This window comes from Melozone crissalis, unplaced genomic scaffold (assembly GCF_028551555.1).
Source record: "Melozone crissalis strain CALT ecotype California unplaced genomic scaffold, PUWL_Pcris_2 ptg000005l_1, whole genome shotgun sequence".
NCBI classification, from domain to species: domain Eukaryota; kingdom Metazoa; phylum Chordata; class Aves; order Passeriformes; family Passerellidae; genus Melozone; species Melozone crissalis.
Window position 1 is genome coordinate 30,568,219 of NW_026535783.1, and position 19,880 is coordinate 30,588,098.

General features: G+C 42.8%; 1 protein-coding gene across 2 annotated transcripts in view; it reads right to left on the reverse strand.

The window, feature by feature from the left end:
• Positions 1-19,407, reverse strand: part of ABCA1 (ATP binding cassette subfamily A member 1) — a 91,900-nt gene extending 72,493 nt beyond the window's left edge. For both annotated transcript variants that reach the window (XM_054283592.1, XM_054283584.1), the window contains exons 1-2: positions 19,344-19,407; positions 3,118-3,261 (exon numbers count right to left, since the gene is read on the reverse strand). In XM_054283592.1, coding sequence (XP_054139567.1) covers positions 3,118-3,183 — 66 coding nt within the window. In that variant the 5' untranslated portion in view covers positions 3,184-3,261; positions 19,344-19,407. The remainder of the gene's footprint in view (positions 1-3,117; positions 3,262-19,343) is intronic.
• Between the last annotated feature and the right edge of the window lie 473 nt (positions 19,408-19,880).

Here is a 19,880-nt window from a genome sequence, read left to right on the forward strand (position 1 = left end):
ACACCTGGTTACACAGTCACAAAGGTAACCATGTGTGGGTTGCATGCACAACACGCCTCACTCGGCACATCAACAGGCCCAGAGAAGATAGAGAAAGGAGCAGCTCAAACCAAGTTGCACCTTTACAGCTGAAGGAAGGCATCATAGCACCTACCAAAATGCTACATTGTGAGAGACAGCTGGCAACTGCTGCACCAGAGGTTTGCACAGGGACAAGATCAGAGTGTCAGGAGCATGTCAGTAGGGACTCCTCAGCAAGTCTCTTGGGCTGCTCAACAAAAAACTGAGTTATCTTTCTTTGCTCTTAAAGGTCAGTAGGTTCCCTCCCCTACTACTTCCTGACCCTGCTGTGACAGCACTTTTCATCCACTCTGGCATTTCCAGACAAGGACACAAAGATACTAAAAGGGAACATGTCTTACTGAGATTCATTCTAAGTAGATACTGAAAAATCAAGTCTCCTCTGCCACTCTTGCGCTGCAACGACCAGCCAGGTAAATAATTAAATGAATCTTCAAGAACCCAACACCTCACCTATCCCAGCTCCATTGGGAGTTGAAGAAGGAACATCCCACTTGCACACAGCAGGTGAATTCAGCTAGAAACAAATTTGTCCTAATTTTACCAAGGTTAATCCCTAAGCATGCCAAATTTATCCCAGTTGCCTGATTCAGGATGCCATTAAACACTGAGCTCCACATTGTGTCAACAGGAAATCTGTTGAGCAAGAACTAAATACACTATCACCCCATCCCACTGTCAACTCCCCTTCCCACCTTTATGGTCCAATGCAGGGAGCTACCAGAAGCTGACCAGTCTCTCCATGCAAGTAGTTTGAGGTGTCTCCTCATTTGCAAGAAAGCAGGGAGGAAAAGGTTTTTACCCAGTGACCCCTGAACATGATTTTTTTTCCTCTCTATGTGAACTCATTCCCCTCACTTCAGTGTTGTTGGAAGCCATCCAGTACAAAGTAACACTTGAACTGCACACATTAGGGTGAGCTTTGAACCCAGGTTTCGCAATGCAGCCCAAACTCACAGCAGCCAAAGGGGGGGGTTCAGTGGGAAGCCAAGGCTAGCCCACATTTTTCATGAGAAGGGTAAGGATCAAACTATTTCTAAGCTACACCTTCAGTAAGTACAAATGGGAGAGAGTCTTCATCAACACAACTCAAGGACAACGGTCTCCTAACAGGAAAGCAAAGAGAAAGAACTGTGCAGCTGTGATAACAGCATGGTAAGAAGAGATGTTCTGCCCCTTCTCTGCCATTTCCTGTTAAGCGGGCTTTTCCTCAGACAAAGGCTGGATTTGATGATCTTGGAGGTCTTTTCCAAACTTAATGTCCCTATGATTCTATTCTTTTCAGAAGATTCTGGTAAAAATATACCAAACCTTCATTCCCACTGTAAAATTCAGGTCCTCTGAAACAGCCTCCTAGTTTACCTAGTTTAAACATCACTCCAGAAAATCCCACAACATTCTAGAATTCCTCTACTTTCTAAAGGCAGTCTGGTAACTGGCAAAATTTAGACCTCCAGTAGCAAGATAGGAAGAGTATTTTTACCTCATAGTGCCTAGGTTACATGGGCAATTGCTGAGAAGATCCAACCTTAAGGAGCCACAGCCAGTTTTGAGACTACTCCCCCAGCTTCATTTGCAACATTTTTCTAAACTATGAGACTGTTCACAAGACCAGGATGTGACCCACATTCAGAGAGCTGACAGGCTCACTCCTTGCAGTTGACACAGTCCATGACCTCTCTGGTGGGCAGTCCTTTCCTGGGAGATCAAGCTCCATGAAAGGCAAAAACACACAAAACAAAAACTTTATCATCACTGGCAGCTCTGTTTATATACAAGAAAAGATATAGAGGCAGTGAGGCCCTTTTGTCTGTTTTATTTAACAATGGACTAATTCCAGCTCTGAATTCACTGAACTCAAGTCCTGTAAAAACAAGCCTTAGACACCTGAGTGAAGACTTCAGGGACTGTGACCATTGCCAGTGGTAAATATGATAGCCTTTCCTCCCTTGTGACACTGAGTTTCTAAAACAACCCAACTCAACCAGCTGGCAAGCATCCTGACATTTGAAGGGTTCAGAAAGCTTATCAGAGACCACTTTCCACTCAACACTTCAGTAACTTATGTTCCTTTCACATTCCCTACTGACACCTCCTCAAGGTCAGATCTAACAGGCCAGATCCTCTGAACAAACCTGTTGGCACAAATCATGTCCTTGTCCAACACAGGTATTTCCTAAACCCCCATGCTTTCTCAGACTTTTAACTGCTTGCAAGAGGTATAGCATCCTATGAGGTCTCAACCTTAAGGCAAAAGAATTTTAAGAACACCATACTGGATCCACACTTCTGTGCCCTTTTTATCACAAGGAGAAATTCTTCTTATATATTGTCTATTCTTAACAGGTAAATTTCTACACTGTTAACAGATGGTGAGGACAGCATTTCAGCCACTCAGAACACACCTTGGCAGAAGAATATCTGTTACCTGGGTTTATCCTTGTGCCGCTACAAGAACATGCTTCATGCCATGCCTAATCTATATCTTCTGTTGTAAAGTTACACAGCAGGTTTGGGATACTCTCAATGATTAAAGTGACTGGAGATATCTGCTATTGCCTCTGCCACTTCTGCCATTAGAAAGTGGCAGGATTTTGTTGCCATTGTTGCAGCTTGCAGCATTCAAAAGGTTTTAGACTCACAGGCACATCACTGCAGCCTGGCAATGTCTCACCCACAAAGCGGAGCAGGTCTCAGCACAGGTTTTCATTTCACATCTATTTTGCTGCACACAGCAGTCCTGCACCCTCTTTGCCTGATCTGACACCAGTGTTTCAGTACTCCAACAGTCTCTCACACTGGAATTCAGGACAGAAGTCTTGAGCACCTTCAAGCCCTCTGGTGTCTGTCCACCCACCACACTCTCCAGTTTGAACAGGGTCTTTCCAAAGCCAGACCTGTTGTTCAGCCAGGGATCACTAAAGGATGAACATTAAGACACAGGATGTTTCCCTGTTTTTCTTGAAAAGCTGTATAGTCATGCAAGCTGCAAGACTGTAACTTAAGATCTCAAAACACCCTTGGGCTAGTACTTACAGTCTGTCTTCTTCTGTAGGTAAAGTTCTTCCATAGCAGCAATCCCAGCTGTGTCCAGAAAGCCATCTTCCTTCAGCAAAGCCTAGAAGCTCCCTTTATGTAGCAGCAGCAGTACACAGTACAGATGTTGTGGCCAGGCATTAACTAGTGAAAGAAAAGAAAAACAGGAAAAAAGTTGGAAGGCAAAAGTTTTGTCATTCAAAACAGAAAAGGCAACAAGATCAGGAAAGACAAGAGGCTGCACTCTGTGACCTTGCAACCTCTTCAGTGAATACCCCACACACCCCATGCTCTCCAGACAAGTCTCATGGGTCTCAGTAAGCTCAGACGTAGACTCACCGTTTCTTATCTCAGAGCTCTAAAGCACAAAAAGAGGTTTGCGATACAATTCTCTTATTTTCTGCCCCAGAAATTGCAAGAGCAAGGACAGCCCAGAATGAGAATAAGTAAGAGGCTTTGAAAAATCATTCAAAGATTCCTCCAAATAACACTGAACCATACAATTCAATACTTTTCCTTAAAGCCTCTTTCCATGTACACTTTTATTATGGTGAAAAGCTGTCTGCCAAATTAGGAAAATCCTCATTTTGAAGTCCAGTCAACACTGCTTGTAGGCAAAACTGTTGTGCATTTAACAGGCAAGGGAGAAATGCCTGTTCCTTTGAAGGTAAGTGATTAAGAATGGTGCTAGGGTTGTTAAAATTTAGATGAAGTAAATGGAAAATTGTTGTACATTAAGTGTCTGTCTTGCTACAGTACAAGAGCACATGGGATTTAAAAATTATTTTTAAAAATTATTCTCTTTCATGGCAATTAATAAAAGCATAGTGTAGAGCTTGGTACACATACCTTTCCAGCAAGGCTCAATCTTAAAGCGCTAAGGTGAGCTTTCACTATATTAGTTAGTCATTACACCTTTTTTCCAGAATTAATTCAGCATATCTTAATTTACTTCTGAATTTTAAGGCCACTTCAAATTAAGAGCAATTGAATCCTGAGCAAGTGTCTGCACAGGAACTTAGTTAATCCACATTAAATTAATTCTGATTTATGTACCTGAATACACTCAGTTCATAGAATTAGCATTAAGAGGACAACTAGCAATTGATTCAAACACACACCAAGAGAACAACTCTTTCCAACACCTGTTAAATTGGGAACACACATACTTTTGATTCTAGTGTCCCACATAACAGTATCCTAGCCCTAAGATTCAGAGTTGCATGTCTGATTGCAAACAGCATTGAAAAGATTACCAAAAATATGTAAATGTGTTAGGAACATAAGATTGCCTCAGGAAATTCTCTGGCCAGACCTACACTAGAGTAAGATTAGATGAAAAATTAAGGATGTGAGCTTTGAGATGATGAACAATTGTCATCTTTAAGTCTTATCCAAAAGTAAATTCCATTACTACAATGACTTGCAGATTAAAAACTTGTCTCTTAATAATGTAGGTCTGTGTTACAAAAAAAATTCCCTAACATGACTAACAAAAATAAGCCTGTTACACTGAGTTTCGTAGATGATTACACTGTAGAATCACAACAGGTCAACAGTATCTCTTCACACCAGTACAGAGAACCACAGAGTAATAACAGATGCCTACAGAACCTTACAAACTGAACCTCATACCAGCACATCAGCAGTGGAGCATACAGTCAGCATGGGCCCCTTAACCTCTGCCAGGTGCTGCTCTAACTCACTGATAGGACCTCCACAGACACACTTTCACAGAGGGATGCCCAACTCATCAGGCAGGACAGCCATCCTTCCATACCCAGTACACCCTGCTGGCTGGATCACCCTGACACTAACACATTGCAGATGCATGCACATCTGGCTGGTAGATCATGAATTCCCAGGCATACTTAGGGAAAGGCATTTGTCAGGCTACTGGTATATCCACAGCAGGGAAAAAGCCTGCCCTTTGAGGAGAATCTCAGAGGACAAATCCTGGCTGATGACGGCACCCACAGTCATGGACCTAAAGCACCCCTCTGCTCACAGCCTTGGATATGGGGGGAGGTCTTTGAAGCACCTCCTCTTGATGTCAATATTACATATCTAAAGCTGCAATCAACCTAGCAACACAGCTAAGTAGGGAATATTGTTACCTCTCCTTTGTACTACCTCCACCCCTTAAGTTTCTGAATAGTATTTTGGGGATTTGGCAACACTTTTACTCACTCTAAAGAGAAACCTAGATTACTTCTCACATAGTACACAGGCACTTCCTGACCAATAATGTGGTACCAAAATATTTCTAAGAACACTAAGATAATTGCTCTTTTCATGCGTTTTTCCACAAGGATACTGGTGCTGGTCTGTGGGTCAAAGACCTCCATTTGATTTTTTTGTGCTCTCCACCAAGCCACTGAACAATCTTTGCTGCCTGAGCCTAATCCTGCAGCCACTGCACAAGTTCGGCATACAGAATTATGGAAGGGACTGCACAGCCTTCTAACAGTTACAGGTAGTTGTGCAACAGCTTTTATTTATTTTCAGAAGGGTGTTCAGAGTACCCACTCCATACTTCATTCTCAGGCCCCCAATACTATTAAATCTCCGAAAAACCTCCCTAATTTCCAATGTTTTCCAGAAATTAAAGCTAAACACCAAAACCCATAAGAATAAAGTGCCGCAGGAAGAGTACAAATGATATCCCATGAAAAGTCAAAGGGACTTTTGGTGTTCTCATCAATGGAATTAGACTCTACTCCGGCACCTTAATACCCCGCAGAGAGGCAAAACAGAAGTTCGACCAGTCTGTGGAATGGGTACCCAAATCAAAGGGTAGCTGGTTTAATGCACATCAGTGAAAATTCAGATACTGATCCCTTGCAACTGCAGTCAGTCCACAGGATCCAGAACATGGAAATACTGCTTTATAGAGGCTGTAACATTCACCTTCACATTAGCAAACTAGTGAGCTACGGGCATGTATTTTATCATTTAACTCATCTCAGCTGACCAGCCAGAAGCATGCACAGCCAGGAAGACTCAGCTGTGCAACCTGCTTCAACTTCAGTTCTCTGGAGTTAAGCAGAACAAAGCAAATGATCTGGCCTGTTCTGCCTGGACAAAAGTTTTAAACTACATAAAAATACTGACTTTTAAGGACTGTCCAGATGTAGGCATACCAGCTAAATCCCTGCATTAAAGTAGAGCATAGAGCCTAACAGTGGATTAATCACCAAGAGCACAACACCTGAGCCTGAAGCACATCCAGTTCTTCCAGCCATGCCAGGTGACAACTGCAATGACACTGTACACCCCAGTCAGTATCTGTTACACGCCAAGGAACAGGTTTGTTAGTAGTCACCTCTGATTTTCATCCAGAGGCTGATATACTTGGCATACTGCTGACAAAAGGTTCACTTGAATAACTAACCCATCAGAAAGCACTCAGCAAACTAATACCAGAGGAAAATGTCTGAACGTCCTTTCAGATGTTCTTCCAGCTCACAACAGGCAAGAACTGTGTAAGCCAGAGATGCAGAGAACTCATCAACCCAGTACTTCCAACTTGGTTAAAAGTGAAGTCCTACTTTATCTCCAATCAGACCAGTCTGATAAGTCGAACACATCTGGGAAATACAACTTGCCATTTAGTGCTGCAGTGCCAAAACTCTGTTAGTTTCCAATGATTGCTTTTATGTCTCATGTGTGTAAAATTTTGAGCCAACAGCAGCTATCAGTGATCACTCCTGACACTCACCCAGAACTGAGAAGCAGAAATACTGCTTTCTGTCTAGAGTATGAAAAGCTTCAGGAATCCATGCCCATAGCATTAGTTTTCCTGTGATATGAAGTACCACAGCTCAATACCCAGCCACACAATTAAAAGCACAGATTACATGCACTTGTTCCATGGTCTGCCTTTGCAGAAGACTCTCCACATGACATTTCGCCCTGCTGCAGAAACCCTGAACAGCCTCCAGACCTACACAGCTGCAATTTCATCTCATTTTCTGCAATTCAGAAAATTACTCAATAGAAAGTTGGGCTACAGGGCAACTTCTGAAAATGATGGCAATGAAATACATCCTTTGGCCAGCCCTTTCCTTCTAGAAAGGATGCTAGCCACTATTTCAAAGTAGAATGGCTGCTGAAAAGTCCATTAGCTGGTGTATCAACAGTCTCCAAAGCTAACCCCTTTACAGCTGCAGATTTAGAAAGTAAAAAGCTCAAGTGGCAGAAAATCAGTTCTCCACCCCCCCTTGCCTGGTGTCTGTACTAAGTAAACATAAAATAGCCTTCAAAAGCAGCTTTCTGCAAACAATGCAGCTGTTTGCTTTCTTTGGGGAGGCAAAAAAACCTTTCCCCTAGAGAAAAAAAATTAAATCACTATTTCAAGAGGGAACAAAGTGAACTTACAAAACCTTACAAGACTGGAACATTTCAGGGCTCTGGCAAGACACTATAGACAATTTAAACTATTTAAACCAAGTCCTTGTCAGCAGGTCTAAAAAGGTTTCACCGGTTGATGGAAGGTTCAGTGGCCTTCATGAAATAAGCTAGCAGCTCTCATCCTTTAAGTCACATTTTCACAGAAGCTACCACCACGGGCAACTTTCCACAGATCAAGTGGCCATGGAGAGTACAAATCTAACAGCTACACATGATGCCCTTGTGAGTTACAGGAGCCACCACCTTCTCACAAGCATACATGATCTAGCACTTCCGCTTCCTGCCCCAGACAAAAAATTTGTGCCTGTGCTTAACTCCAATAGATCTCGTCTCTACAAGTATCAAGTCAAATGAGACTCATTTTGGAAGAAGCAACTAAAACATAGACATTGGATTTCTACAGAAATACAGTCCTCTTTCTGAGTGCTGATAAATCTCTTGACATTTAATTTGTTTTAGGTAGTGTCGAGCTGCATTTTGTGAAGGAAACAATATCATGAGCCATGTGAATTCGGCAAATCCCAGATCTAGAGTCCCTCAGTGATCTGTATGCCGTCAGTGGAGAGCAGATCCCTCTCAGGACCGTGGATATGAAGGCAGGTCGGAAGGGCCTCACTCATGAACCGACATTCTGATTGTGCTGGTTTTGCATTAATTGATTTTTGGGGAGGCGGGAAGAAGCCAGTCACGGGAGTGATTTTCTCAGAGAAGCTGCTAACCGTTTCCTCTGTGCCCGACAAAACCAATCAGTAGCTAGTTCTGACTATTGACACGTTGTTAAACCACTAGAAAGCTGAACACGCCTCTGCGAGCACACACACCAGAGACGAACAAAGCCCGGGAAAAAGCTTTCTTCCGGCTTCTGGAGAGGATCTTCCCCCCTCGCAGCCCGCTGGCCGGGCGGGCGAGGGGAGGCCGTGGGGCCGGCCAGGGCAGGGCCATGCCACGCTGTTAACATCGTGTCCCCGCAGTGTGGACACCATGTGCCTGAGGCCAGAGGCGGCCCTGCGGCTGGAATTGAGAGCAGCAGGGGCCAGACGCCAGCCATGCGGCTGACACAGCCCCAGCGGCCTGAAAATCCATCGCCACGACTGCTTCATCCACGGCCCCGCAGGGATCGTGTGACCATCAGCAGGCCCTGAGCGAGATACTAACTCTTTCAATGCATAAATGAGACTTACAGACCTTCAATCCTCCCTCGAGTGAAAGAAAAGGACAGAGTCAAGACACGTAGAGGACCAACATGAAGACATCAAGATCAATGAAGAAAGACTCAAGTCCCAGATGGAAGGAGAATGAAGAGATGACTTAAGTTCAGGCTGAACTTAAGGCTATGGAGAAGAATGTAATTGATACATCAGACTCTTTTTCCCTCTAACTCATTGAAAAGTATGGGGAGATGAAATGTTTGAAGGTATGAGCAAAGGCATCTATGCTAAAGCAAGCAGATGTTAAAGTAGCTGTGATCCCATGAGAAGTTTGAACAGAGAGAGAAAAGTGATGAAGACCCTCTGCCCCCAGGGAAAAAGAAGACCTCTGTTTCCAGAGATGATGATGATCTCAGAGATAAAGAGAACCCTTGCTCTTGAACAGCTCATCTTTAAAATAGGACCCCATAAGTTGGCCCATAAATGCAGCTGTGGGAAAGCTGTGAAAGATGGGAGGGATTTCATGATTGCAGATTCCTGGGCAGCTGCTATTTGTGGAAATTTAAAGCTACAAGAGAACTGTTCTTGTAGAGAAGTTTCCATGGCATGGCAAGAGAAACCCCTCTCCCTAAGTGAACTGAAGAAAGACTATTCTAGAATTAGTTCTAGAATAGAACTGACTTAGAAGTCCTAAGTTTTGTCTCTTATGTTTTAAGTGACAAAGAAGAGGGTATGTGTGGAGGAGGGGGAGAAGTGTTCTAAAGGTTTTATTCTGATTCTCATTATTCTTTCTTCTAGTTACTGTTGATAAAGTTTTCTTTATACCCTTTTAGAGTTTTGAGCCTGTTTTGCCTTTCTCCTAATCCTATCTCACAGCAAGAAATGATTAAGTATGTTCAAGTGAGTGCACTAACATTTGGCCAGCAATGAACCCACAACATTAACTAGTGCATTGGCCAGGAAATCTTAAATTGGTGAACCAAAACCACTACACTGATCTACACAAGACAAACCACCAGAGGACTAGTGGCCTGGACGGGCACTAGTACAGCAGAGGTACAATTAAGTCTAGAGTCCAGAACTAAATCCCGAAGTCAAGGTCTAGCGCCTTGGCCACTTCTCTGCCAAACACCAGGATTTCCCTTCTTCCAGCACAGTAGCTGTAACTAGGAGAAAAACAGTATTGACCCCGACTATGTTAAGATTAGGCTAGATAAAGAGCAGCTGTGGACAAGTGCAAGCCATTTTTGTCCTGCTGCTAGAGATCTAATTGGACATAAAATCCCCAGCAGGCAGTGGAAACAGTGAATAAAGAACCAAAAGTAATGTCCATTTTGTGATCTAAAGTCACACTAAGCTTGCAAAACACAAAGGAACAAAGCTGGCATTCCCATCACGAAAACTTCCAAGCAGTCAAAAAACTTATGACATCTACTGGAGCTCTAGGAAAGGGGTGAAACTGCCACCTGAACAATGACAATTTTATACAAACAACAGTGCCAGTCTTTTAAAGTAATCTTTTAACCCAAAGAGCCTGAAATAGGTTGCGAAAAGGTGCCATAAAAAGCATTAGCAGCACAGAATTCAGTCAACTCACCTAAGGCCACAAGCAAGCAAAAGCACAGATTAGAATGAAACCATCAGATCCCACACGTCCGTCTCCTGGCTTAAGCACTTTTGGAGTCTGTAGCAGACGCAACCAGTGCAGGATCAGCAGTGGAGGTGTGAGCTTTGGACCTATGGGCTCTTGCCTGGGACACAGGATCGTTATCACTGGAGGCACACAGACACTAAAAGCTGGTCTTTCATAATCTCCCCACAGAGGACATTTCTTTCCCTTTTGCCAAATGCATAAGAGACACAAAGTTTTCTATTCCATCTAAAGAGCTCTTCAGTGAGGAGTGCTTTCCTCTTCAAAATCACCCAGGTCATGTCACAAACCAACTCCTTGTTCCTAGCAATGTGATTGGAGAGCTTCTGGGTCAGCAGAAAAGAATTTGATTAGGGTGACGAACAACAGTATTTTAGTGGTGGTTCTTGGCAAGATCCTCTACTGGTTTACTTCCCACACTGACTACCTGGCCTTGAGTTAGGTAGTAAACAGTCTTGTTCTCCAGTGCTTACTAATACTGAAGGCAACTGGTAAATGACTTTCAACATGGCCATCCAGTTGAATTTGTTTTCCTTCCTTGAGGACCATGTAAAATTTGGTAAAACCAACTTTTAAAGGCTAACACCAAAATATCAGAAAACTGATGAAGCAGGCTCATGGATTACCTCTAGCAACCTGCCACCTCTGGTTTGATGACACAGAGCCCTTATGGCAGCATGGACACCACCACATAACACCAAATAAATAATTTCACATTCTTATTTAAGGGGGCTCCAACCTCACAGAATATTGATGACAATCAATGGAAAAGGACTTCTTTCAGCATAGGTCAACAATAAAATACTTTTTCAGAACCTACTTGAACTGCTGCTATGAAAACAACTAGTGACAGAACCCAAGCCCAGTATTAGGTTCTACTTGCTGCACTAAGTACTACACAGAGAAGCAAGCCTGGATCCTGCTCTGAAATGACTCGAGGTCAACAACGTCAAGTCAGGAGCAGAAATCTGACTTCTCAACTCTTCAGGCAAAATGGCAAGAGGCTTCTAAAGTTATTTAGCCCTGGCATGAGAACTGAGCAAATAGGTATTTCATAAGTCAGTATATTATGTGCTGAGTTCTGAATGCTCCACTATGAACAGATAAGCAGATGATAATTTTGAAAGACCTGGCCCAAAATTAATACAATGAACACTGACATTTGTGGTCCTAAACTGTTCGGAGTATCTAACTTGCCTCTCCTGTCAAACCCAAACTCCTAGGATATATTTCTGAGACGCTGGTGGGCTTATCCTTACCAGTCAGAAAAAAAAAAATGGAACACTTCATAACAGAGGAAAACACTAGCTTATAAACTGCTCCATAATAAAGACTGGACTACATTTTTCAGAGTCCTTAGTGCCTCCTTAAACTATTTATGCACATGCACATTTTCAAAAATGACTGCTGCTTTACAACCTTCCCTTGTGACACAACATGCCAAGTAATTTTGAAAAACCTGTCACAGGTCAGCAATAGCTGCCTACCAGAATGACCACAACAACTGGTTCTCATTACTTCTAGGATGCTTATGGAGGGCTCATTGATGAAAACAAGCACAACTCCAATGCAATGGAAGATGTCAAGTTTGCATGCACCATAGCTCGATTTACCCTAAGGAATGCACATGCAAATGTGCATTGCACATTTGTGGTATGCACTTAGGCAAGAGGATTGCTTAAGGGTCAAGTACAATATGCAAGATGAAATGCAGTCATCTATTTTACAAAAAAAAAAAAAAAACAACAGCTTCCACTAGAAGGTTGTGAAATACGCAAAGCATTTCAACTTCCAACATTACACTGAGTGTCCCCTGCTTTGCCCATGGAAGAAAAAAAAGGCAAGAATCTTGTCCATTCTTTGGCAAAAACAAACAGAATGTGATTTGCTTTATCACGGCCAATGTCCAAAACTCCATAGTCCATATTAGCAGATGGGTTTTTTTTTTTTTGGCTCTCATAGAATGGCTCTTTTCTAGTGGAACGTAGAAATAATAGAACATCCTGCTAAAATAATAATTGCAACATTTGAGCTCAATTCATGTCATTAAGCTTTGATCTCTGAGTGAGTATAGTATAATCAGCATACAGTTTGCAAAAAGCTGTGCTACATATCTCCAGTCAGTTTTTCCAGCTTTTGACATATCCTGTTGAAGGACAATATAACTGCCACTGGGAAAAAGGGGTAAAGAATTTCACATTGCAAAGGTACCTTTCTGCTTGGCAGCAATCACAAAGGGGAGAAGGAAGACACAACCTCCCCAAGAAAGCAGCTTTTCCCAAAAGAAATCCACATGCTCAAACAATATTTTGAAATGATTTCAACCACCACCCCTCCCATAGAGCATTCTGGTCACTGAATCACTTACACGAATCAGACAGATAACTGGTTTTAAAAAGTACAACACTGACCAGCACTCCATGATCCTACTGCAGTGCCACTGAAGCATCTGGCATATTTCTATCTTCTGCTAAGCAAAGTTATGAAGCCTTGTGGCTTTTATCATCACATTCATAAGGACTTTTTCAGAAAGGAGTGACTTCTCCTACATTTTGCTGTCTATCTTGGGACAAGACAAGGACACCAACAGTGTTCAGCACAAGATTAAACTGCAGTTTGAGTGTATGCCTACCCTGTAACATCAAAAGAAACTAGTGTTATTTTCCTCTCCATCTTTGCCATTTGGGAACATCATGCCATAAACCAGCGCATGTTTTCAGTAACAGAGCAGAACACAACATGGCTCATAGCGTAGAGAACATCACAGTGGTGCCTTTGAGATTCAGAGGCAAAAAGAATAAGATGTCAGTTAAACTTGGTATCTACACAATTGCAGTGATATCTGTGGCACAGCTATAAGTAACAGCAAACAAAACAAAAATATCCCTGAAATATGCAGAAAAACATCAGCCAAGAAAAAGCCTCTAGCACAATGAAAGGAAATGACATTGATGAAAGAAAGCAATAAACTGGCAAAGTAAGTATTTAGCAGCCATTGTCAGCTTGAGCAGAGCTGGAGTCTGTAAAGCCTACAATAAGACCTCAGCTCCCACATAGCTACCATCTAGCTGTGCTGATATGGGAGATGGTAATCCACTAAAGTGATAAAGAGATGCCTAAGTACTTTTGAAATCAGTGAGTGTCAGAAGAATCTATGAAGAGCAATGAATTTATGATCAACCTTGGCAACCCGTATAGACTTCAATAACCACTTATCTCTAAAGTTATTCATAGAAGAATATGAAAATAGCTGGCATACATGATAAGGCAGCCCACATACCTGCTGAGTCAGGTGTGGCACAGGGCAGTTAGCTCAGAGCACTGCCAGAAAGCGTGTGACAATCTTCCCGTTTTGCCTGATCCACAGAGCAAGAAGTTGTTACTCACACTTTCTACTCTTCAGCTCCAGCTGCTCCCCCTGCCACTGAAGCTTCAATCCTTAGGGTGAGCATGGCAGTAAAAGCCATGCAAAGCAAATACACCTAATTCAACATCATGCCAGACATATCCAGGAAGGAAGGACAGCAGAATCTGTGCAAGTCCTAAGCTCCACCTCACAATTCAGAAATATTTTCCAGATGGAGCTCCATTCGTTTGCTCCTAAAGCTTCAAGGGACTAAACACAGCTGAAGAGCTGTCGTCAACTAAATTTCAACCACATGACTCCAAACAGCAGGCAAATGCAGAAGTAGAACGAAATGGAAAAAGCAATAAGCTTACAAGAGAGTAAGGTGAGCAAAAATAAATTTTGCAAGTTTTTTATGGATATAGGATTCAAAACATACATTTTTTACATTAAGTTTAGAATATCCTTAATAGTGGTGAGCAAGTTCCACTGGAGCCAAGGCACACCGCAACAGACAACCCCATTTTGCAATTATATCTGGTTTTATATATATGAACGTAATTGGGAGGATAGATGTAGAGACAAATATTAAGAGTATGTCACAAGAATGTGGAATGCAGGTCTGGGAGACTCAGCAGACAATCAGAAGAATGACAAAAGTTATCGGGGAAAAATAAAATCTGTGAAGAAATATGAAAACTGACAGGTGATTGTATTAGTTTGCTAAAAGAGAAAACTGAGTCCAGATCTCTCCAAACACAGTAGAAAACCTCTTATTGCTTACTTTAGCATGAATATTTAAACGTAGGTTTGAGAGATGGGAAGCAAAGCAGTAAGAATTGCTACTCTGATTTAATAGGGTAAAGAATAATTAAAATATCTAAATTACCTTAAAACAAATAAACTTAAAAAGCATTTTTCCCATTGGCAGAATAAAAATACAAATGCAGGATCTATTCAATTAAGTTTATTAAATAAGAACATCACATTCAGAGGAAGAGTAGATTTTGAACTTTGGATCCTGTACTAGCACCACAAATAAATATCCATGGATCTGAGTTCAGAAAACCTCAGTGCTGCTTTATTGTTTGGGTGAGGAGAGTCTGGGGTTTTTAAAACCATTTAAGTTTGGTTCTAACTCTTTTTATTGGTAGTCATAGCCAAACTCCTGTTGCTGGAACATAATTAAAATAACAGGAAGAGAAAAAAAAACACCAATAGATCCCCAGAATATCAAAATAATCCTCATTAATACAGCTCTCGAAGAACATTGATGATAACTTGCTTGTTTCTTTTTTAGGCACAAAAATTCAACTGTAAAAACAGGCATATCTCTAAAAACATTGGACTTAAACCCAGCTTGCTGGCACTGGCAACAGAGCCTGACATCTTCAAAAAAAAGATGTGTTACCTGCTGAATATAAGAAAAAACACTCTGACTTCTACCATAAAGAGTATAAACTTTGGTAATGCTATTACTAGAACGTAAGTGAAAGTAGATAAGAGGAAACAGTCAAGTCATCACAAGAAGGGCAGAGGTGCTGGGATCCAAGTTTTCCTGGTCCCTAACCTTGCTCTTGTCACTCACATCACCAAAACTGCTGCTCCAAGACCTTCCGTGTGGCTTAATTTTGAGCTTTATCAATTTAACAAGTACTATGCTAATGAATTAGCTGCATGGCTTGCTTGCTCCCAAGAACAACCACCCATTTGGAAACAGACCAGTAAATGGCAAGTTATTTCAGAGTCAAGTGAGTAGAGTGCTAACAGGTTTTGGCCACCTCCACACAACCCTGCCTCCTATTTGCTAAAAAGGAAACCAGATCCCCAGAATGATCCCTGAACTGTGTGGTAAAAGGCTCAAACTTTGCTCTTTCACAGAGAACAGCCTCGCTATCTAGCCCAAGCCAGAACAATCTTTAGAAAGGCTCTTTGCTCTCCCTTTTCTCCAACTCCAATTGTTCTCTAACAAAGTCGGCACCACGCAAACCAATCCCATTGCATTAGGCAGAGCTCTGCTAAGCAACACTCCTCCAGAAAAATAGCAGAGGAAAAAGGTCAGCTTGTATGTGGATACTTATGGCATTCAAACTGACATGCATTTTTATTACCTATAATCAAGCTTTTTTGCTAATAACCCACAAATAAAGATCTGAACGCTCCCATTTTTCCTACAGTGTTAGACTGTTGCTGCATCAACAGTTTTCCATCCTACTCTGTCTCCCTCTTGGTCATTGAAGCAAGCAAAAATACTTTCTCCCAATCAAAAATGCTAAAGAGACAGGACTAGCTTTGCTGCCCAGTATTTTAAAGAAAGGGAACAGGGTACTTTTGGTACTCCATTCAGTAGCTTTAGTCTTACTATTTCTTCTGAATTGTCAGTATTACTTTTGTGTAATCAACACAAGCAAGACATGCAGCTACAGAATGAGACATTTTAACTTTTGGGTTTTCTGTGGTGATCATCTTTTAAACACTAGAAGCAGAGTCTTACCATGGTATTTTTTATCTATACTCTTAGTATCAGCAACTGCAGATGTGCATGCTCATCGACTACACTAAAAAAGTTTCTAGCATTCAGAATTCAAACCCTTAGCTGGCATAAATATGAAACAATCTTAGAGAGAGTGAATTTCTTCTATGCCAGACCTGAAGAAAACAGGCAGAGTCCCTAGCAGTCCCAGATAATCAAGGAAAATCGATCTTATACATAAAATGTGTTTTACTAAACATAGTAAACCCTGACTCTAGCTCCTCTCACAGGAGTCATCAAGAATAACCAACAAAAGAGAAGCATGATGAAGTTTGGTCAGCCATGGCCTCTGGACTTATTTCAGGATTTGGTGTGTTGCCCAGCCTAGAAGACCTACATAAACACTGAGGGTGCCTGCTTCAAGGTTATTCAAACAAAGTGGTAGTTTGGGTCTCCCTCTGCTCCCTTCTGTCATCATCTTTGTGCTGGCACCAGTGCTCACAAAGCCATGAGAAGACACTGAACACAGGATGCTGGGGTGAAAAAACAAACAAAGAAACAAAAAAACCATCATGCAAAAAGAAGAGTTTTTTTCCAATAACTCACCCTGAGCTGGTGAACTCCAGCTGCACAAAGGATGAAACAGACAGAGAGAGAAAAGAATAGGTAGACCCGGGGAAATGAAGCAGGTCCATTACTAGCTCACTAGCAATCTTCAATTACTCTGGATTAAAGTCCCAGAGAAACCACACCCTAAGAAATACTGTGCCTGCATGGTGCAATGCACATAATAAACACTAGCAGAGCTGATCGTATTTGGCTACAGATGGATGAGTTCAGTACCAATCCTCCTGCTCTGTCTTTGTGAGTCTAACGCTGCCAGATTAACTCAATGGTGAGAGAACAGCCTTGCAGAAATGTAGGCAAGGGAAGAAGTCCTTCCAGAAATGTGTGTATTACACTTGATTAACAGGTGAGAATGCTTCAGCACAGAATCTGCATAGAACATCCCCCGTTACTTTGTTTAAGTCACTAAGGCTTATTCCTGAACAATATATACCAAATCTGGTACCATACCAAGTCTCTGATCACACCAATACCACCACACCATAAGCGAGTGATGTCTTGAGTTTGAAAAAAATTTAGCATTACAAAAAATGTTGGCTAGCAGCTGCCTATGGCACACTGATTTGTAAACGTGCCTCAGCCTCTGTGTGTGAAGAGACCATTATGAAACTTTCAACATACTTGCTTGCACTGCTATGCGGCTCTATTCAGAGGAAATTTGGAACTAATAGCCAAAAGATTACCATGACTCCTAGAAACACTAAAATCTTACATATAGCTGCACCCAAGGTGTTTATGCCATGTAACTATCATATGGCAACATGTCCTTCAGCAACAATTTACTGGGGGAAAGTTACTGTAAATAGTTTTGGGCTAGCTGCTGGATTATTACATTCTAATAACAAATTATAGTGAATTGTGATTTCATGTAGCCCAGAAACCAGCTAGTAACCCCTTCAGAATACCTACAATGAGCTAAAAAACATGATATTTTATTATTTAATGCTAAATATTCTCAACAGGTTCAACTTAAATTCTACTATGCAACACTAATGTTCCGTGCTGCCGAACTTACAGCCCCATATTTTTGTTAAGGGTTGACTTGTAATTTTTACCATAGTTAGCCCTACTAAACTACAACTATGAGAAACAATGTGCTTCGTATATCATGAGTAAAGGCATCAAGCTCCTGCCCATACCAGATATATAGACTGTGTCACACTACTCACTCTTACATAAATTAAAATTCAAATGTGCACAATGAAAACCCACCAACATAATTTTTATCTGTTACATCAGTAAAATACTGCAGAGTCCCAGGTACTACCCATTTAGCTTAATATCCTACTGTGTCATCACGGAATCGCGCACTGGTTTGAGTGACAGGAAAGTTGTCAGCATATGTTGCCATTCTCACTTGTAAGGGAGTCAAGCTGTGCCACAAGCACCAAGGACAAAAAGCAAGCGTTTGCACTGAATGCTTACTACCATGACCCCCTTTCAAAACTGAGCAAGACTGCTCCATTACAATAGCCCTTCGACAGCAGGCTTGACCATCTGTTGTTAATGGAACATCCCCAAGACATAGCTCTTCTCTGCAATACAAGGACCAACTCATTTTCAAAGGTGAAAATAAATTTTAATGCATTAATCCATAGCAGTAATTTTCAAAAACGTTCAACTCATTTTAGGCTTTAATCTAGATTAGGTTTACACGCCTCTGGCTTCTCCGAGGTCTATTCCAACACACTTGAAATCAACTTTGATCCTTTAAGTATGTTTTTGTACAGCCTTTAAAATCTCCCAGGCCAACAGCCTGGGGGGAAAGGGACACTTCTGGTTAAAACTAGGAAAAAGTAGGGTTTAATAAGGACTTTTAATTTATAATCCGAGTATGTTTCCAGACATGTTTTAAGCATCTGGGCTGCTGTGCAGCTCGTCTTTTGTAACAACAGCCTGATGATAGGCTGCAGTGTAGCACACCAGACTTCACAACAGTCTGGCAGGCAGCAGCACGATTTGTTGCATACAACTGAGCCTCCCGCCCATCACAAACGCAGCCACATCGATTTTTTTATTTTTACACTCCCCTCCATCTCAAGGCCCTCCCCTTATCCCACCCCCGCGACTTTACAGGATTCACGTAGGAGTAAAGAGGATGAAAACCCTCCCGTTATCTTCTAGCACCCACCGGGGCCAGGAGAGGCAGCGGTAAGGTGAGCCACCCTCCGTGAGCGCTGCCAAGTCAGAGTCGCCTCGCTCAGGATAAGCTAAAATAAAATAACTGTTTTTTAAAACATAAGCACACACAACCACGCCCCTCACACACACACACACAAACACTATCAGCCCCTCTCCGATGCACCGCTACGCCGTAAACCATCCTCCGAGCCGCGCTGCCGACAGGCTCGGTACATTGAGTGGCACCACGTCGGAAGACAAAGACTCCAAAGCAGTAAAGAAAATCAACAGACAACCCCCCAAAACAATAACAAAGCACACACACCCCTCACCCCCACTCATTTGCGTTTTCTCTCTAGCTTTGTGCCGCCCGTTCCAGGCGGAGCGGGTACAAGTGGTAAGTCTCCCCGACGGCTGCCCGGGACGCGTCCCCCCGCCCCTGCCTACCTCCCCGGCCGGCAGCCGCCGTCGGTCCCGAGGGGAGCCGCCGCCTGCTCCGCGCCGCGATCCCCTCCGGCTCCGCTCTCGGCCCCGACACCGGCCCCGCTAGCGCTAGCAGGCGCCCCCGCCCCGCAGGTCCTTATATAGGGCGGCGCGGAGCTGCCCCTGGCGGGCTAGCCCGCCCCTTCCACGGCCGGGGCCGCCCAGCACACTGCTTTTCCCCTCCCTCCGAGGTCTTCTCGCGTCGCCTTTTCTCTTTTCTGTTTGCTCTTTCCTTTCTTCTTTTTCTTCTCTCCTGTCCTCCGCGCCCCCCTCTTTTTTTTTTTTTTCTTTTCCTTCGGCAGGGGCTGCTGTTGGGAGGGTGGGGGAGTGCGCGGCGATTTGCATGTGGGCGTGCACAGTGCAGCCAAAAACAAACTGCGAGCATGGGTATGTCCGCCCCGGCGCCGTGCAGCGGGTCGGCGCTCCGTGAGCTACCCGCACTCGCTGCTTTTTGTGAAACTCCGCTCACCCAGGTGCGTCGAGAAGCATCCCAGCCCCTCG